This window comes from Thalassophryne amazonica, chromosome 13 (assembly GCF_902500255.1).
Source record: "Thalassophryne amazonica chromosome 13, fThaAma1.1, whole genome shotgun sequence".
NCBI lineage: Eukaryota > Metazoa > Chordata > Actinopteri > Batrachoidiformes > Batrachoididae > Thalassophryne > Thalassophryne amazonica.
In genome coordinates this window covers 94,525,417-94,541,151 of record NC_047115.1, presented here as the reverse complement: position 1 = coordinate 94,541,151, position 15,735 = coordinate 94,525,417, and the positions used below count along the sequence as shown (strand labels likewise).

Genomic DNA, 15,735 nt, shown 5'->3' with positions numbered 1-15,735 from the left:
GATCCAGCCCTAACTAATAAGCCTTAGCGAAAAGGAAAGTTTTAAGCCTAATCTTAAAAGTAGAGAGGGTATCTGTCTCCCTGATCTGAATTGGGAGCTGGTTCCACAGGAGAGGAGCCTGAAAGCTGAAGGTTCTGCCTCCCATTCTACTCTTACAAACCCTAGGAACTACAAGTAAGCCCGCAGTCCTGAGAGCGAAGCGCTCTAATGGGGTAATATGGTACTACGAGGTCCCTAAGATAAGATGGGACCTGATTATTCAAACCTTATAAGTAAGAAGAAGAATTTTAAATTCTATTCTAGAATTAACAGGAAGCCAATGAAGAGAGGCCAACACGGGTGAGATATGCTCTCTCCTGCTAGTCCCCGTCAGTACTCTAGCTGCAGCATTCTGAACCAACTGAAGGCTTTTTAGGGAACTTTTAGGACAACCTGATAATAATGTATTACAATAGTCCAGCCTAGAGGAAATAAATGCATGAATTAGTTTTTCAGCATCACTCTGAGACAAGACCTTTCTAATTTTAGAGATATTGCGTAAATGCAAAAAGGCAGTCCTACATAATTGTTTAATATGCGCTTTGAATGACATATCCTGATCAAAAATGACTCCAAGATTTCTCACAGTATTACTAGAGATCAGGGAATGCCATCCAGAGTAACGATCTGGTTAGACACCATGCTTCTAAGATTTGTGGGGCCAAGTACAATAACTTCAGTTTTATCTGAGTTTAAAAGCAGGAAATTAGAGGTAATCCATGTCTTTATGTCTGTAAGACAATCCTGCAGTTTAGCTAATTGGTGTGTATCCTCTGGCTTCATGGATAGATAAAGCTGGGTATCATCTGCGTAACAATGAAAATTTAAGCAATACCGTCTAATAATACTGCCTAAGGGAAGCATGTATAAAGTGAATAAAATTGGTCCTAGCACAGAACCTTGTGGAACTCCATAATTAACTTAGTCTGTGAAGAAGATTCCCCATTTACATGAACAAACTGTAATGTATTAGACAAATATGATTCAAACCACCGCAGCGCAGTGCCTTTAATACCTATGACATGCTCTAATCTCTGTAATAAAATTTTATGGTCAACAGTATCAAAGCAGCACTGAGGTCCAACAGAACAAGCACAGAGATAAGTCCACATGTCCGAAGCCATGAGAAGATCATTTGTAACCTTCACTAATGCTGTTTCTGTACTATGATGAATTCTAAAACCTGACTGAAACTCTCAAATAGACCATTCCTCTGCAGGTGATCAGTTAACTGTTTTACAACTACCCTCTCAAGAATCTTTGAGAGAAAAGGAAGGTTGGAAATTGGCCTATAATAGCTAAGATAGCTGGGTCAAGTGATGGGTTTTTAGTAATGGTTTAATTACTGCCACCTTAAAGGCTGTGGTACATAACCAACTAACAAAGATAGATTGATCATATTTAAGATTGAAGCATTAAATAATGGTAGGACTTCCTTGAGCAGCCTGGCAGGAATGGGGTCCAATAAACATGCCGATGGTTTTGGACAAAGCAACCACTGAAAATAACTCAGACAGAACAACCGGAGAGAAAGAGTCTAACCAAATACCGGCATCACTGAAAGCAGCCAAAGATAACGATACATCTTTGGGATGGTTATGAGTAATTTTTTCTCTAATAGTCAAAATTTTGTTAAATGTTATGTTACCAATAATCCTTATAGTTAGTGTGTTCTATTACCTATGGCCTGTGACATTGGAGGGAATGTGTATAAAAATACCTGTAATTTGTAAATGGTTTAAAGGGATACTTTGTTAACTCCATGCCTTAAAGCTGAAAGTCTGCACTACAAAAACATGTTTCATTTCAAATCCATTGTGGCAGTGTACAGATGCAAAATTTAAAACAATGAATTGTCTCCCTGTTCCAAATCTGACTGTATGTATGAGGTCTCTTAGATAATAAACCGACCCTTTTATTATTTTTTTAACTATATGGATTTGAATGACATGCGATTACACCAATCATGCTTGAACCCTCGTGCGCATGCGTGAGTTTTTTCACGCGTGTCGGTGACGTCATTTCCCTGTGGGCAGGCCTTGAGTGAGATGTGGTCCCACCCTCTCGGCTGAATTCCTTTGTTTCACACGCTGCTCGAGACGGCGCGCGTTGCTTTATCAAAATTTTTTCTGGACCTGTGAGGAATATCTGAGTGGACACTATTCGAGAAATTAAGCTGGTTTTCTGTGAAAAGTTTAACGGCTGATGAGAGATTATGGGGTGTTTCTGTCGGTGTAAGGACCATCCCACGGAGCGGGACGTCCTGCAGCGCCTCCAGGCGCTGTCGTCGGCCTGTTTCGAGCTGAAAACATCCTAATTTAAGGCTTAATTCACCCAGGACATCGTGAGAGAACAGAGAAGATTCAGAAGAGGCCGGCATGAGGAATTTATGCGGACATTCCACTGTTTAAGGACATTTTTTTAATGAAAGACGTACGCGCAAATTCGCCGCGTCGTTTCCCGTGACGACTCGGCAAATCTGTGTGCGCCGCGACAGGAAAAACACCTCCGTGTTGAAACCATTTGTAGAATTCAGGCGGCTTTTAATGGCTTTCAACAAGTGAGTAACTGAGAATTGTTAACAGCTTGGGCATGTTCCAACTTGCCGTTAAGATTTCCAACGGAGGTGTTTTTCCTGCCGCGACCCCCCGCTGTCGGGTCCAGCCCGACATGCGACTCTGCCCGCACGTTCTTTCATTACAAAATGGACCGTTAACAAGGAATGTCCGAATACACTCCTCATGCCGACTTCTTCTGAACGTTCTCTGTTCTCTGAGACTTACTGCGTCAACAGAGCCTGAAATGTGGAAGTTTTCAACTTTGAAACGGCGAGACGCCGCCGCCTCGAAGCGCAGATCGCCGTCAGGCGCCGTGGACTGTCCTTAAAGCGACACTACCAGACCAAAATCTCTCATCCAGCCGTTAAACTTTTTACCGAAACCAGCTTGAATTTATCGAATGGTGTCCACTCAGTTGTGCCTTACAGTTTTGAAAAATTTTTTATCAAACAAAGCAACAGTCTCTGAGCCATTCCTAAACAATGAAAAAATCGACGAGCGGGTGGATGACTCCTCACTCAAGACTGCCCACAGGCGAATGACGTAACCCGACAGGCTGTGAAAAAAACTCTCGCATGCCCCGAGGGTTCAAGCATGTCTTGATGTAATCAACGTGATTCAAATCCATATGGTTTTTGAAAAAAATAATAGGTCGGATACTTTTCTAATAGACCCTCGTATGTTTGAAAATTACCAAAGCAGGGACATGCAAACATCGGGGGGGAAATCTTAGAGTTTACACTTTTAAAAAACATTTTTTTTTTTAATGTTTTTTACTTTTTAGTGATGGGGCTGATCTGCTCCAGTATCAGTATCTGGTCCGTATTTGTCATTCACTTATCGCATGTCGGAGGGGCAGGGCCAATCCATTTACAAATCCGAGCACTCACCACACTGCCAAATGAATACATGACTTGGTGACCTTACTTTGCATCTGAATTCCCAGAGTGGTTTGAAAAGGGAGGGGGGGGGGGGAATTCATTAAACATTGTAGGCATACTACTGGCAAAACTGATGTCTGTGTTTTTTTTTTTTGGTTTTTTTTTGATGAGCTAAAAGGTCAGTTTGCTGAATTCCTTTTTCTTGAGCCTGAGTGAAAGGGATTTTCAGGGGCCAATACAATACTGATGTTAGGAAGTAAAAACACATTGGATGCAGGTACCTATAAAACATGGGCTTTTATACATTTTAACTTGTGTATGTCATCAACACAAAAGTAGTTTCACACTTCTCTACATTAAAATGTATGACATTCTTTTCATTAAATTCAAAACTGAAATGCACATCTCACAACTTAAACTAAAATAAAAATATCAAACTCAAGATAATGGGCGCTTAAGTAATGGAACCCCTTAGTATAGCACATGTAAATCTAGGGATGCAACGACCCACATTTTTTACTTCTATTCCGATTCCCGACCTGAATTCGAATATCTGCCGATTCCAATACTATTCCGATACCATAGCTCTGTTTGCGTTAGTTATTTTTATCATTACTGTTGACTTTTGTATGAGGATATTTGTATCCCCACTTACAGTAGTGTTCAGAATAATAGTAGTGCTATGTGACTAAAAGATTAATCCAGGTTTTGAGTATATTTCTTATTGTTACATGGGAAACAAGGTACCAGTAGATTCAGTAGATTTTCACAAATCCAACAAGACCAAGCATTCATGATATGCACACTCTTAAGGCTATGAAATTGGGGCTATTAGTAAAAAAAAGTAGAAAAGGGGGTGTTCACAATAATGGCAGCATCTGCTGTTGACACTACAAACTCAAAACTATTATGTTCAAACTGCTTTTTTAGCAATCCTGTGACTCACTAAACTAGCATTTAGTTGTATAACCACAGTTTTTCATGATTTCTTCACATCTGCAAGGCATTAATTTTGTTGGTTTAGAACCAAGATTTTGCTGGTTTACTAGTGTGCTTGGGGTCATTGTCTTGTTGAAACACCCATTTCAGGGCATGTCCTCTTCAGCATAAGGCAACATGACCTCTTCAAGTATTTTGACATATCCAAACTGATCCATGATACCTGGTATGCGATATATAGGCCCAACACCATAGTAGGAGAAACATGCCCATATCATGATGCTTGCACCACCATGCTTCACTGTCTTCACTGTGAACTGTGGCTTGAATTCAGAGTTTGGGGGTCGTCTCACAAACTGTTTGCGGCCCTTGGACCCAAACAGAACAATTTTTACTCTCATGAGTCCACAAACTATTCCTCCATTTCTCTTTAGGCCAGTTGATGTGTTCTTTTGGCAAATTGTAACCTCTTCTGCACATGTCTTTTATTTAACAGAGGGACTTTGCGGGGGATTTCTTGCAAATAAATACAGGTAACACTTACACTTACAGGTAAAGCCCCTTTCACACCAGGGGTGCTCCCAGTTGCGCCGTGCGTCATTATGACGACGCCACGTGGAAGCAACTCAGTGCCCAGATGATGCAGCTCGGCGCCACAACATCGCGAGGGCACAAAGGAGGAAGCAAGTCGGGTGCCGAAAAATTAAACAGGTTTAATTTTTTGGCATCCTGTGCTTGACGCAGAAAGGAAGTGGTTCCAGCGTAAGTTGGGGCAAAGAGGCGTTACCCGAAGCCAATTTATGATTCCTGCTGTGTTCCATTGTTCCCGCAGTATAAATCATGCAGGATTGTTTTTATACCATGTACTTAATGCAGTAAAAACTGCACGCTGAAGAAAAAAAAATGCAGACTGATTGCCAGAAATATCCAGTAAAATGTCCGGACATCTCTAGACCACTCATGGATATTCGTTCACGCGCGCACATGTGAACAGTTAAAAGAAAAAAAAGCTGCACGCATTTAGTTCCTTGTTCTCTGCTCAAACTCTCACATCACAGTTAAAAAAAAGGACAAAAAAGGACATAAGTCCTGAGACAGGACATGTCAACATCAAGTAGAACTCCAGACATCTCCCACATTTGATTGACTGTCCGTTAGCGCGCGCACATCTCGCGGTCAAAGGAGGAAAGAAAAGAAAAAAAATTGTCTGCAGGCAGTTAGTTCCTTTCTCTCTTCACTCTCTCATCACAGTTAAAAAAGGACATAAGTCCAGGACATGTCAACATCAAGTAGAACTCCAGACATCTCCACATTTGCTTGACGGTTCGTTAGCGCGCGTGCTTCTCACGGTCAAAGGAGGAAAGAAAAGAAAAAAAATTGTCTGCAGGCAGTTAGTTCCTTTCTCTCCTCACTCTCTCATCACAGTTAAAAAAGAACATAAGTCCAGGACATGTCAGCATCAAGTAGAACTCCAGACATCTCCATATTTGCTTAAGGACGGTCCGTGCGCGCGCGCGCGCATCTCATGGTCAGGGGAGGAAAGATAAACTATAACAGAACTCAGAGCACAGCTCTGCAGCTCAGCACAACAAGTAGCAGAGAAGTCAGAGTGCGCAGTTTGTCTGCAGCCAAACTGTGCACTCTGACTTCTCTGTGCAGAGAACCTGCAGGCTGTGTTCTCACCTCCTCTCTGCCCCCTGCTGCGCGCACCTGACAGAAATTCCTGCGTCATCGTGAAGCCACAGGGAGCAACTGGGAGCAGCCCCGGTATGAAAGGGGCTTAACTCCAGACTGTCTTTGGTCATCCTGGAGCTGATCAGTGGGTGAGCCTTTGCCATTCTGGTTATTTTTCTATCCATTTTGATGGTTGTTTTCCGTTTTCTTCCACACGTCTCTGGTTTTTTGTCCATTTTAAAGCATTGGAGATCCTTGTAGATGAACAGCCTATAATTTTTTGCACCTGCATATACGTTTTCTCCTCTCCAATCAACTTTTTAATCAAACTAGACTGTTCTTCTGAACAGTGTCTTGAACGTCCCATTTTCCTCAGGCTTTCAAAGAGAAACGCATGTTCAACAGGTGCTGGCTTCATCCTTAAATAGGGGACACCTGATTCACACTTGTTTGTTCCACAAAATTGACGAACTCACTGACTGAATGCCACACTACTATTATTGTGAACACCCCCTTTTCTACTTTTTTTTTTTACTAATAGCCCAATTTCATAGCCTTAAGAGTGTGCATATCATGAATGCTTGGTCTTGCTGGATTTGTGAGAATCTACTGAATCTACTGGTACCTTGTTTCCCATGTAACAATAAGAAATATATTCAAAACCTGGATTAATCTTTTTAGTCACATAGTACTACTATTATTCTGAACACTACTGTATACAGCTTCATGATGAAGTGGTATAGAGGAAGATTTTCTTACAAAAGAAGACCTGAAAGTTCAGCTACAATTTGCCAGAAGGTACATCTAAAATGCAAGCCTCGATTTGATGTTTTGGTTAAAGAATTAAGTACTTTTATTTATTGTCAGGTCAGTGGCTGAAGTTTCATCTCTTGAACACCAGATGGCACACCCACCCCGAGTACATGTACCATTTTAAAACAGACTGCATTTTTGCATTTCCAAAATGCAGCAAGAAAATCTTGCAACCCTTCCTGTCTGCTCTTTTTGTCTTTCTGTCTCCGGCTAAAAAAAATCCTTGTGCTCTTTCATGTGGCACTTTTTCAAAATGTTTAATTAAGTTTGCAGAATTGTAGTACGTGACAGAGCTTCCGCCTCTCGGTACAATGGTTTTGCAAACATTGCACATTGCTGTCTTGCTTTACGGACACAGCAGATGTAGTAAAAAAGTTTGCCAGCTCCAGTGCTGCTTTTATTAATGTTCACCTGCTGTGGGCTGTGGGAAGGGGTGGAGATTTCCTGAATGGAGGTGTGTCTTATTACTGTGTGTCTCATTGAGGCACGCCTCTCTTTGATAATATCTGTGCTAATTCCTTATTCAGTGTTAGTTATCAAGTGTTTGTCTGTGTTATTTGTCTGTAACTTTCTGAGCGTTAAGTTTTATTTTATCATGTTTCCAAGTTTCAGACACAGGGAGATCTCCCCCTGTTGGTGAGAGCCAGTGACATTAGAAGTGTGAGACTAAACCACACCTATTGTTAATACCCACAAGGTAAAAAATTGTTGTATGACTCATTTTGGGGGCCTTTCACAAGATGGACACTGTCTGTGAGGGTCCCAGGCCTGGTTTCTAACGTGACCTTGAATAAACTCAAAATGAGGAATACAATGGTTTGGTTTTTGGTAAGGGGCAGAATTTTACGTAAAAGAACCGGGTAGAAATAACACCTTCCTTCGGGAGGTCCCTTCCGCGGTTTGCAGCCAGCGGCAGCTAGCAGGGAATCCCGTCTGGAGATATTACAGCAGGGGGAAAAAACAAAACAGATGTGGCTCCTGGATGGGAAAACTCCACAGGTTGTATCGGAAATTTCCATTCCGCGAATTACGTTGGTATCGAAACCTGAGTCCAATATTAGATCGGATCGGCCTCATCCCTATGTAAATCATCTGTTTTTTTTGCCAGTTTTCTTTCAGCAAGTCGGAATGGATACAGAAACATTTCCAAGTCACTGAATATGCCTCGTACTTTATTTACATCAATTATGAAGAAATACAAACAGTGTGGTACTCTGGTAAATCTGTACTGTGGTGAATCAAAAACTGAGTGACTGTGCAAAAGGGAGACTACTGAGGGAAGCCACCAGGACACACATGACCTCTCTGAAGGAATTATCGGCTTCTGTGTTTGTGATTGGAGAGATTATGCATTGGATAAATTTGGCCTGTTGCATCACCACTCACAGGTTCATGGTGGAGTGGAATAAAGAAGAACACTCATAAAATGGACAGTAATACTGGCCACCTGGTATATTGGTCGGGCTCTATTATTTTTAAAGGCGTCATGCGCTGTGCTGCAGCCTTTTTTTTTTCTACAAAGAGGCTTAATTACAGATGCTGCTGCCTGACAGGAAAATATCAATCATTGTAAACATCCAGCATATTTAATGAATGGACAGTCAGTTGGTGAAGAAAGATGAAGTCGCTCCGTGTGTAACAGGTGATCCAGAATTCTTTGCTTTTTTTCAGCCTGATCACAAATGGCTTTTTAATGATCATTTTTATCTATCATTTATAGTAAAGTCAGTTTCACATTTAGGCAGAAATAATAGGTTGTAACTTGGATCCCCATGGAAGATTTTAAAAATCTAAAATCTATTCTATCAAACACCTCCCACCCCCTGCAGGCCACACCGATGTCCTGTCAGAGCACCTTCATCCACAGACTGAGGCCACCACAGAATGCCATCAGACTGTGTAACTCCGCATAGTCCGGCGGCTAAGGGACAAATTTTAGGGGAATCATGCACTTTTATACAAAAGCGCCAAAACTTTATCAGAGGTACTTTATAGTGTCCTGAAGTATATAAGCTCGGGAGACATTGAATCCATAAACGTCTACACTCTAAAAACTTGGGTTTAAGAGAATAACCATTTTCAGCTTTCTACAGCATATAATTCATGACAAACTCTTATCCAAATGTCTTTAGAAGTTCATAATATAAACTTGAAGGTTATGAAAAATGTATTAAGGCTAAGTAGGGATGCTTCGAATGTACTTCAGTGTGCTTACACTCTTAGAAAAAGCATTAATCTAGGGAAAGTGACTAAATATTGTCTAACTCGTGAATATCAATATACCTATGCAATATAGCTGTTTGCGAGCATAGGGCAAAGGAAAGATGCTACTCATGCACTCTAACACATTTACACTCTAAAAATAACAACAGTGTTTGAACGGAAAGAAATGCTTTTTTATTAATTACAAGAAATCAATTTTGTTTTTATGGCCATAACCCTTTAGTTTACAATTTAAAACACTCAGTTTACCTTATGCTATATCTTCCATAACATAAAATCATGACTCTATATTTAAATTACTTAAAGTGACTGAAAGCTGTTTACATGCATAGAAAAAGAAGTATGCTACAAATGCACTTAAACATAGTTTACACTCTTAAAAAATAATGGTAAATTAATGTTACAATTTAAGAACACTGTAGTTCTATAACAGTTACTTCTATAACTTAGATTCTGCATGACTATGTTCAAATCCAGTAACACAAAAACTAGCACACTACTAGAAAGAGTAAACATTTAAACATTTCTCATTATGGTTAACTCCAAAACCATATTAAAATACATAACTAGTATAAAGAAACTAGACATTCCCATCTTTCACTCCTGGTAGCATGCACCCCGACATACATACGATGACGTATGACGCCGCAAGACGGACGATACATGATCACATAAGCTCAGTATAGCTTTACACTAGTTGCAGTAGCCATTCTCTACAGCTTAACAATGTCCAGTCTTGATCACTGGCCCCCTACATAATAACCATATGATCGTATTGTCATATGAATAGCAAAATATACACTGTATTATAACCATGCAAACACCCTTTTAAAAAAAGCAGGATACAGGGCTAAAATCAAATGTCTCCTGCTTTGACATGACTTAATATAACCTAAAGAGTCCCTGGACAACGTTTGGTGCTTTTGTAAAAAGTGCACGATTCTATCCCTTAACAGCTGGACTATCACCCTTCTGCAGGATGAAAACATAACAATGGGAGTTTTTCAGTCAGAGCTATGTGCAGTACTGTCAACATCTTGTGCAAGTGTCTTCAGGCATTTTGTATAAAGCTGTTGTGCTCATTGTTCTCGCTGTAAAAAAAAGAAAAAAACAAAGCAATCAATGTTCACTGTTTTGGCACTCTGGCAAAACAGTTTCCTTCATGATTAATAAAGTTCTTTCTTATTATGATTCTTATTCCCTTCTTTGTAAGGCAGTAGACAGTGACTTTGTGGACACGTTGTGGGCAGCGTCCGTCCACAGACATTAGACAGGTGCCTGATTTCTTCCCCGGTGATGCTTTGGCAGGATTCAGCTGCAGCTGTTTCACTTCCTGATTATCTGATTGTTCTTGTGGTGTTGTACTTTCAGTTTTGCCTTCAGTAAGGGAAGTACTGTCTCTTTGGTTCTCAGGTCTGTCGATGGACTTGGCCTTGACTCAATTTTATTCATGTCTTTCCATGAAGGCCTTGTGTTACTTTTACAATATGCTTCAGGTTGTTGTCCATCTGCACTGTGACAGTTTGGAAGCATTTGTCTTAAAGGGATCGTGTAAATTCTAGACCTGATACACAACGGAGCAGGAAACTAAAATGGAACTTAAAATGGTGGATGGAACGTATGACTGGAGATGGTGCCAAATCTTTTCATTGGTGGTACAAACAAGTGACGCTAACTTAAAACGCTTATCCAGAGTCTTTCGAAACCTGTCTCAAAGATGGTCTTACAGTCCATAGCAAAAGGAAGAGCTGCACTAAATCGGGCTATAGTACATCAGCATTTCCAAACAACTGCTTTCATACATTCAGTTGATTTAGTAAAACGCGACTGAGTAAAGTAGAACTGCGCTGTTTTTGAATTTCATATTTTAAGGCTACACTGACTGCAGGGCCTGTATGTAGGGCTGCAGGATCTATGTGTTGCTGGTCTTACAAACCCATATCAGAAAGAGTTGAGACAATAGGGAAAATGCAAATTTAAAAACAAACAAAAAACATAAAAGGCAATTCATACATTTGCTTCAGCTTCTTTTATCCAAGAAAATTCATGTTTTGTGGTCAACTTCATTTCATTTGTTAGTATACGTCTATTCCTGCATTTAAGGCCTGCAAGACATTACAAAAAAGTTAGACAAGAGCAATTTCTTCTAAATACAAGGATTAAATAATCATTTTAAAGCCAGTTTTCTTTCTGATAAGCCAGGGGATGGATACATGAACATCTCCAAGTCACTGAGTATGTCTAGGGCTTTATTTCCATCAGTCATTAAGAAATACAGTGTGGTACTGGGTGGTAACTGTGTGTCCTGTAGTCAATTCTCAAAAATGGAGTGAGAGCCCAGGCATCCCTGAGTGAATTATAGGCTTCTGTTGTTGTGGTTGGAAAATTTGTGCAACATAAAACTGTTTGTTTGTCTCTTGCTCACCGGTTATACAGCTTCATCATGCAGAGGAGGATTTTCTTAAAAAGAACATGCACAATTTCAGCTGCGGTTTTCCAGAAGATACATGGGAGTCCTGAGCTTAGATTTGATCAGTTTTCTAGATTTACAGTCCTCTACACTGCTCTTAAAGGAAACTGTGTATAAGGACACAACAGGCAAATGTTGCACCATTCACAGTTTATCCACTCGCATCCACAGAAGCCTGAAGTTCTTTCACAGCTGTCATGGTGTCATTGAGGCTTCCCTCACACGTCTCCTTCCAGCATGTTCACTCACTTTATGATAACTGTCTACTTCCCTGAGATTTATCATACATTGCCGTGCTGTTTGTATTTCTCAATGATATAAATATTGTCCAAGACATATTCAGTAACTTAGAGATGTTCATGTGTTCATCTCAAGGAAAGTGGCTGTAAAATGTAATCCTTATTTTTTTTAATAAATTGCGCCATCACAACTTTTTTTGAGTTGCAACCTGAAATGCAGGAATACAGTTGTATGCAAAAGTTTGGGCACCCCTGATAATTTCCATGATTTTCCTTTTATAAAGCACCGGTTGTCTGGATCAGGAATTTCAGTTAAATACGAGGGCTGTCAATAAAGTATAGGTCCTTTTTATTTTTTTCAAAAACTATATGGATTTCATTCATATGTTTTTACGTCAGACATGCTTGAACCCTCGTGTGCATGCGTGAGTTTTTCCACGCCTGTCGGTGACGTCATTTGCCTGTGAGCACTCCTTGTGGGAGGAGTCGTCCAGCCCCTCGTCGGAATTCCTTTGTCTGAGAAGTTGCTGAGAGACTGCCGCTTTGTTTGATCAAAATTTTTTCTAAACCTGTGAGACACATCGAAGTGGACACGGTTCGAAAAATTAAGCTGGTTTTCGGTGAAAATTTTAACGGCTGATGAGAGATTTTGAGGTGATACTGTCGCTTTAAGGACTTCCTACGGAGCGAGACGTCGTGCAGCACTCCCAGGCGGCGTCATCAGCCTGTTTCAATCTTAAAACCTCCACATTTCAGGCTCTATTGATCCAGGATGTCGTGAGAGAACAGAGAAGTTTCAGAAGAAGTCGGTTTCAGCATTTTATCTGGATATTCCACTGTTAAAGGAGATTTTTTTTAATGAAAGACGTGCGGACGGGTCCGCGCGTCGGGACGCAGCCGGCGCGGTGCGGCGGCACAGGAAAAACACCATTGATAACCATTTGTAAAATCCAAGCGGCTTTTGATGGCTTTCAGTGGAGTGAGTATATGAGAAATTGTTTAACAGCTGGACATGTTCCAGCTTGTCCTTAAGGCTTCCAACGGAGGTGTTTTTCCTGTGGCAGAGCGTTGCAGCGGCTGCGAGCCGATGCTGCAATCCGCCCGCATGTCTTTCATTAAAAAAAATCTCCTTTAACAGTGGAATATCCGGATAAAATGCTGAAACCGACTTCTTCTGAAACTTCTCAGTTCTCTCACGACATCCTGGATCAATAGAGCCTGAAATGTGGAGGTTTTCAGCTTGAAACAGGCTGACTACGGCGCCTGGGACCGCTGCACGACGTCTCGCTCCGTGGGAAGTCCTTAAAGCGACAGTAACACCTCAAAATCTCTCATCAGCCGTTAAAATTTTCACCGAAAACCAGCTTAATTTTTCGAACCGTGTCCACTTCGATGTGTCTCACAGGTTTAGAAAAAATTTTGATCAAACAAAGCGCCAGTCTCTCAGCAACTTCTCAGACAAAGGAATTCCGACGAGGGGCTGGATGACTCCTCCCACAAGGAGTGCTCAAAGGCGAATGACGTCACCGACAGGCGTGGAAAAACTCACGCATGCGCACGAGGGTTCAAGCATGTCTGACGTAAAAACATATGAATGAAATCCATATAGTTTTTGAAAAAAATAAAAAGGACCTATACTTTATTGACAGACCTCGTATATCATATAGCAGATGAACACAGTGATATTTGAGAAGTGAAATGAAGGTTCTAGTATTTACAGAAAGTGTGCAGTAATTATTTAAACAAAATTAGGCAGGTGCATAAATTTGGGCACCCTTGTCATTTTATTGATTTGAATACATTTAGCACAAAATTGGTTTGGTAAGCTCATTAACCCTTGGCCTCCTTACACAGGTGAATCCAATCATGAGAAAGTGTATTTAAGGTGCCATTTGCAAATGTTTCTCCTCTTTGCATCGCTTCTAATGAGTGGCAACATGGGAGCTTCTAAACAACTCTCAAATGACCTGAAAACAAAGATTTTTCAACATCATGGTTTAGGGGAAGGATATAAAAAGCTATCTCAGAGATTTCAGCTGTCAGTTTCCACTGTGAGGAACATAGTGAGGAAATGGAAGACACAGGCACAGTACTAGTTAAGGCCCAAAGTGGCAGGCCAAGAAAAATCTCAGATAAGCTGAAGCGAAGGATGGTGAGAACAGTCATAGTCAACTCACAGACCTGCTCCAAAGACCTACAGCATAATCTTGCTGAAGATAGTGTCTCTGTGCATCGTTCAACTACACAGTACACTTTGCACGAAGAGATGCTGTGTGATGCTGTAATGCAGAGGAAGCCTTTTCTTCGTACATGCCATAAATAGTTGCTTGAGGTATGCTAAAGCACATTCGGACAAGGCAGTTCCATTTTGGAATAAGGTGCTGTGGACTGATTAAACTAAAATTGAGTTATTTGTACATAACAAGGGGCGGAAAAAGAACACAGTATTCCAAGAAGAACACTTGCTACCTACAGTAAAATTTGGAGGTGCTTCCATCATGCTGTGTGGCCAGTGCAGGTACTGGGAATCTTGTTAAAGTTGAGGGTCACATGGATTCCAGTCAATATCAGCAGATTCTTGAGAACAATGTTCATGAATCAGTGACAAAGTTGAAGTTATGTGGGTGCTGGATCTTTCAACAAGACAACAACCCTAAACACTGCTCAAAATCTACTAAGGCATTCATGCAGAGGAACAAGTACAACGTTCTGGAATGGCCATCTCAGTCCCCAGACCTGAATATTATTGAAAATCTGTGGTGTGATTTTAAGCGGGGTGTCCATGTTCGGAAACCAGCAAACCTGAGATGTTTTGTAAAGAAGAATGGTCCAAAATACCTTCAGCCAGAATCCAGACTCTCATTGGAAGCTATAGGAAGCATTTAGAAGCTGTTATTTCTGCAAAAAGAGGATCTACTAAATATTGATGTATTTTTTTTCTGTTGGGGTGCCCACATTTAAGCACCTGCCTAATTTTGCTTAAAGAATTATTGCGCCCTTTCTGTAAATCCTATAAACTTCATTTCACTTCTCAAATATCAGTGTGTTTGTCTGATATATATTTAACTGAAATTGCTGATCCAAACAACCAGTGATTTATAAAGGAAAATCATGGAAATTATCAGGGGGGCACAAACTTTTACATACAACTAAGGTATATGTAAAAGTGTGGTCAGCTTCATTTCATATTTACATATGTAATGAAGCTGACCACATGAAACATGAAACACTGGGTTCATACTGTCTGCGGGGAAATAGAAATCAAAGTAGATATAAGAATCACTGCAGGTTTTTTTTTTTTTTTTGTAACTTTTATATTTTTTCATTTGCCCTTTACATATTGTCGCATCTTTTTCTGATTTTGGGCTGTAGATTCTTTGCCGTGCACAGTAAGTAGTGTGTTTTATTCTCTCAGGTAACCTGTGTTGCTGTCATACCACGGTTCTGAACTTTATACTCCACTTGTGTATTTCAGCAACAGATCTGCTTCTGGCCTGGAACCCGGTATGTTTGGGTCTTGTGGAAGGTGTCATTGGAAAGATACAGCTTCATGCAGGTGGGTGAAGATGAAAACCTTTCTGCCCGTCTTTGTCTGTCTGCATTCGACAGCTGAGCGACAGAATCGTCCAGGACTTTGTGTTCATAAACAGAAAGAAAGTTGTGACATGGTTGTGTAAACATACTTGGGAGTGCACGTAGTTACGGTTCAGTTGATGATGAATCTGGAGGATTGACTGTTTGGTCTCTTTCTGTGGGACTTGAGGTTGGAAGTTTAAGATCACAAAAAAATCATATGACACATACAGAATTTATATATTTATTTGCCAGCCGCTACTTTCGTCACAACTTCCATATGCGAGTATTTCTACACCCCTGATGCATCTTCCTTCTTTTCTCCA

The 15,735-nt window shown here is 40.6% G+C and overlaps 1 protein-coding gene across 2 annotated transcripts in view; it reads left to right on the top strand.

Annotated features, from left to right (window-relative positions):
• Nucleotides 1-15,735, top strand: part of inpp5f (inositol polyphosphate-5-phosphatase F) — a 105,564-nt gene that overhangs the window by 39,907 nt on the left and 49,922 nt on the right. For both annotated transcript variants that reach the window (XM_034184163.1, XM_034184164.1), the window contains exon 2: nucleotides 15,312-15,392. In XM_034184163.1, the coding sequence (XP_034040054.1) occupies nucleotides 15,312-15,392 (81 nt within the window). The remainder of the gene's footprint in view (nucleotides 1-15,311; nucleotides 15,393-15,735) is intronic.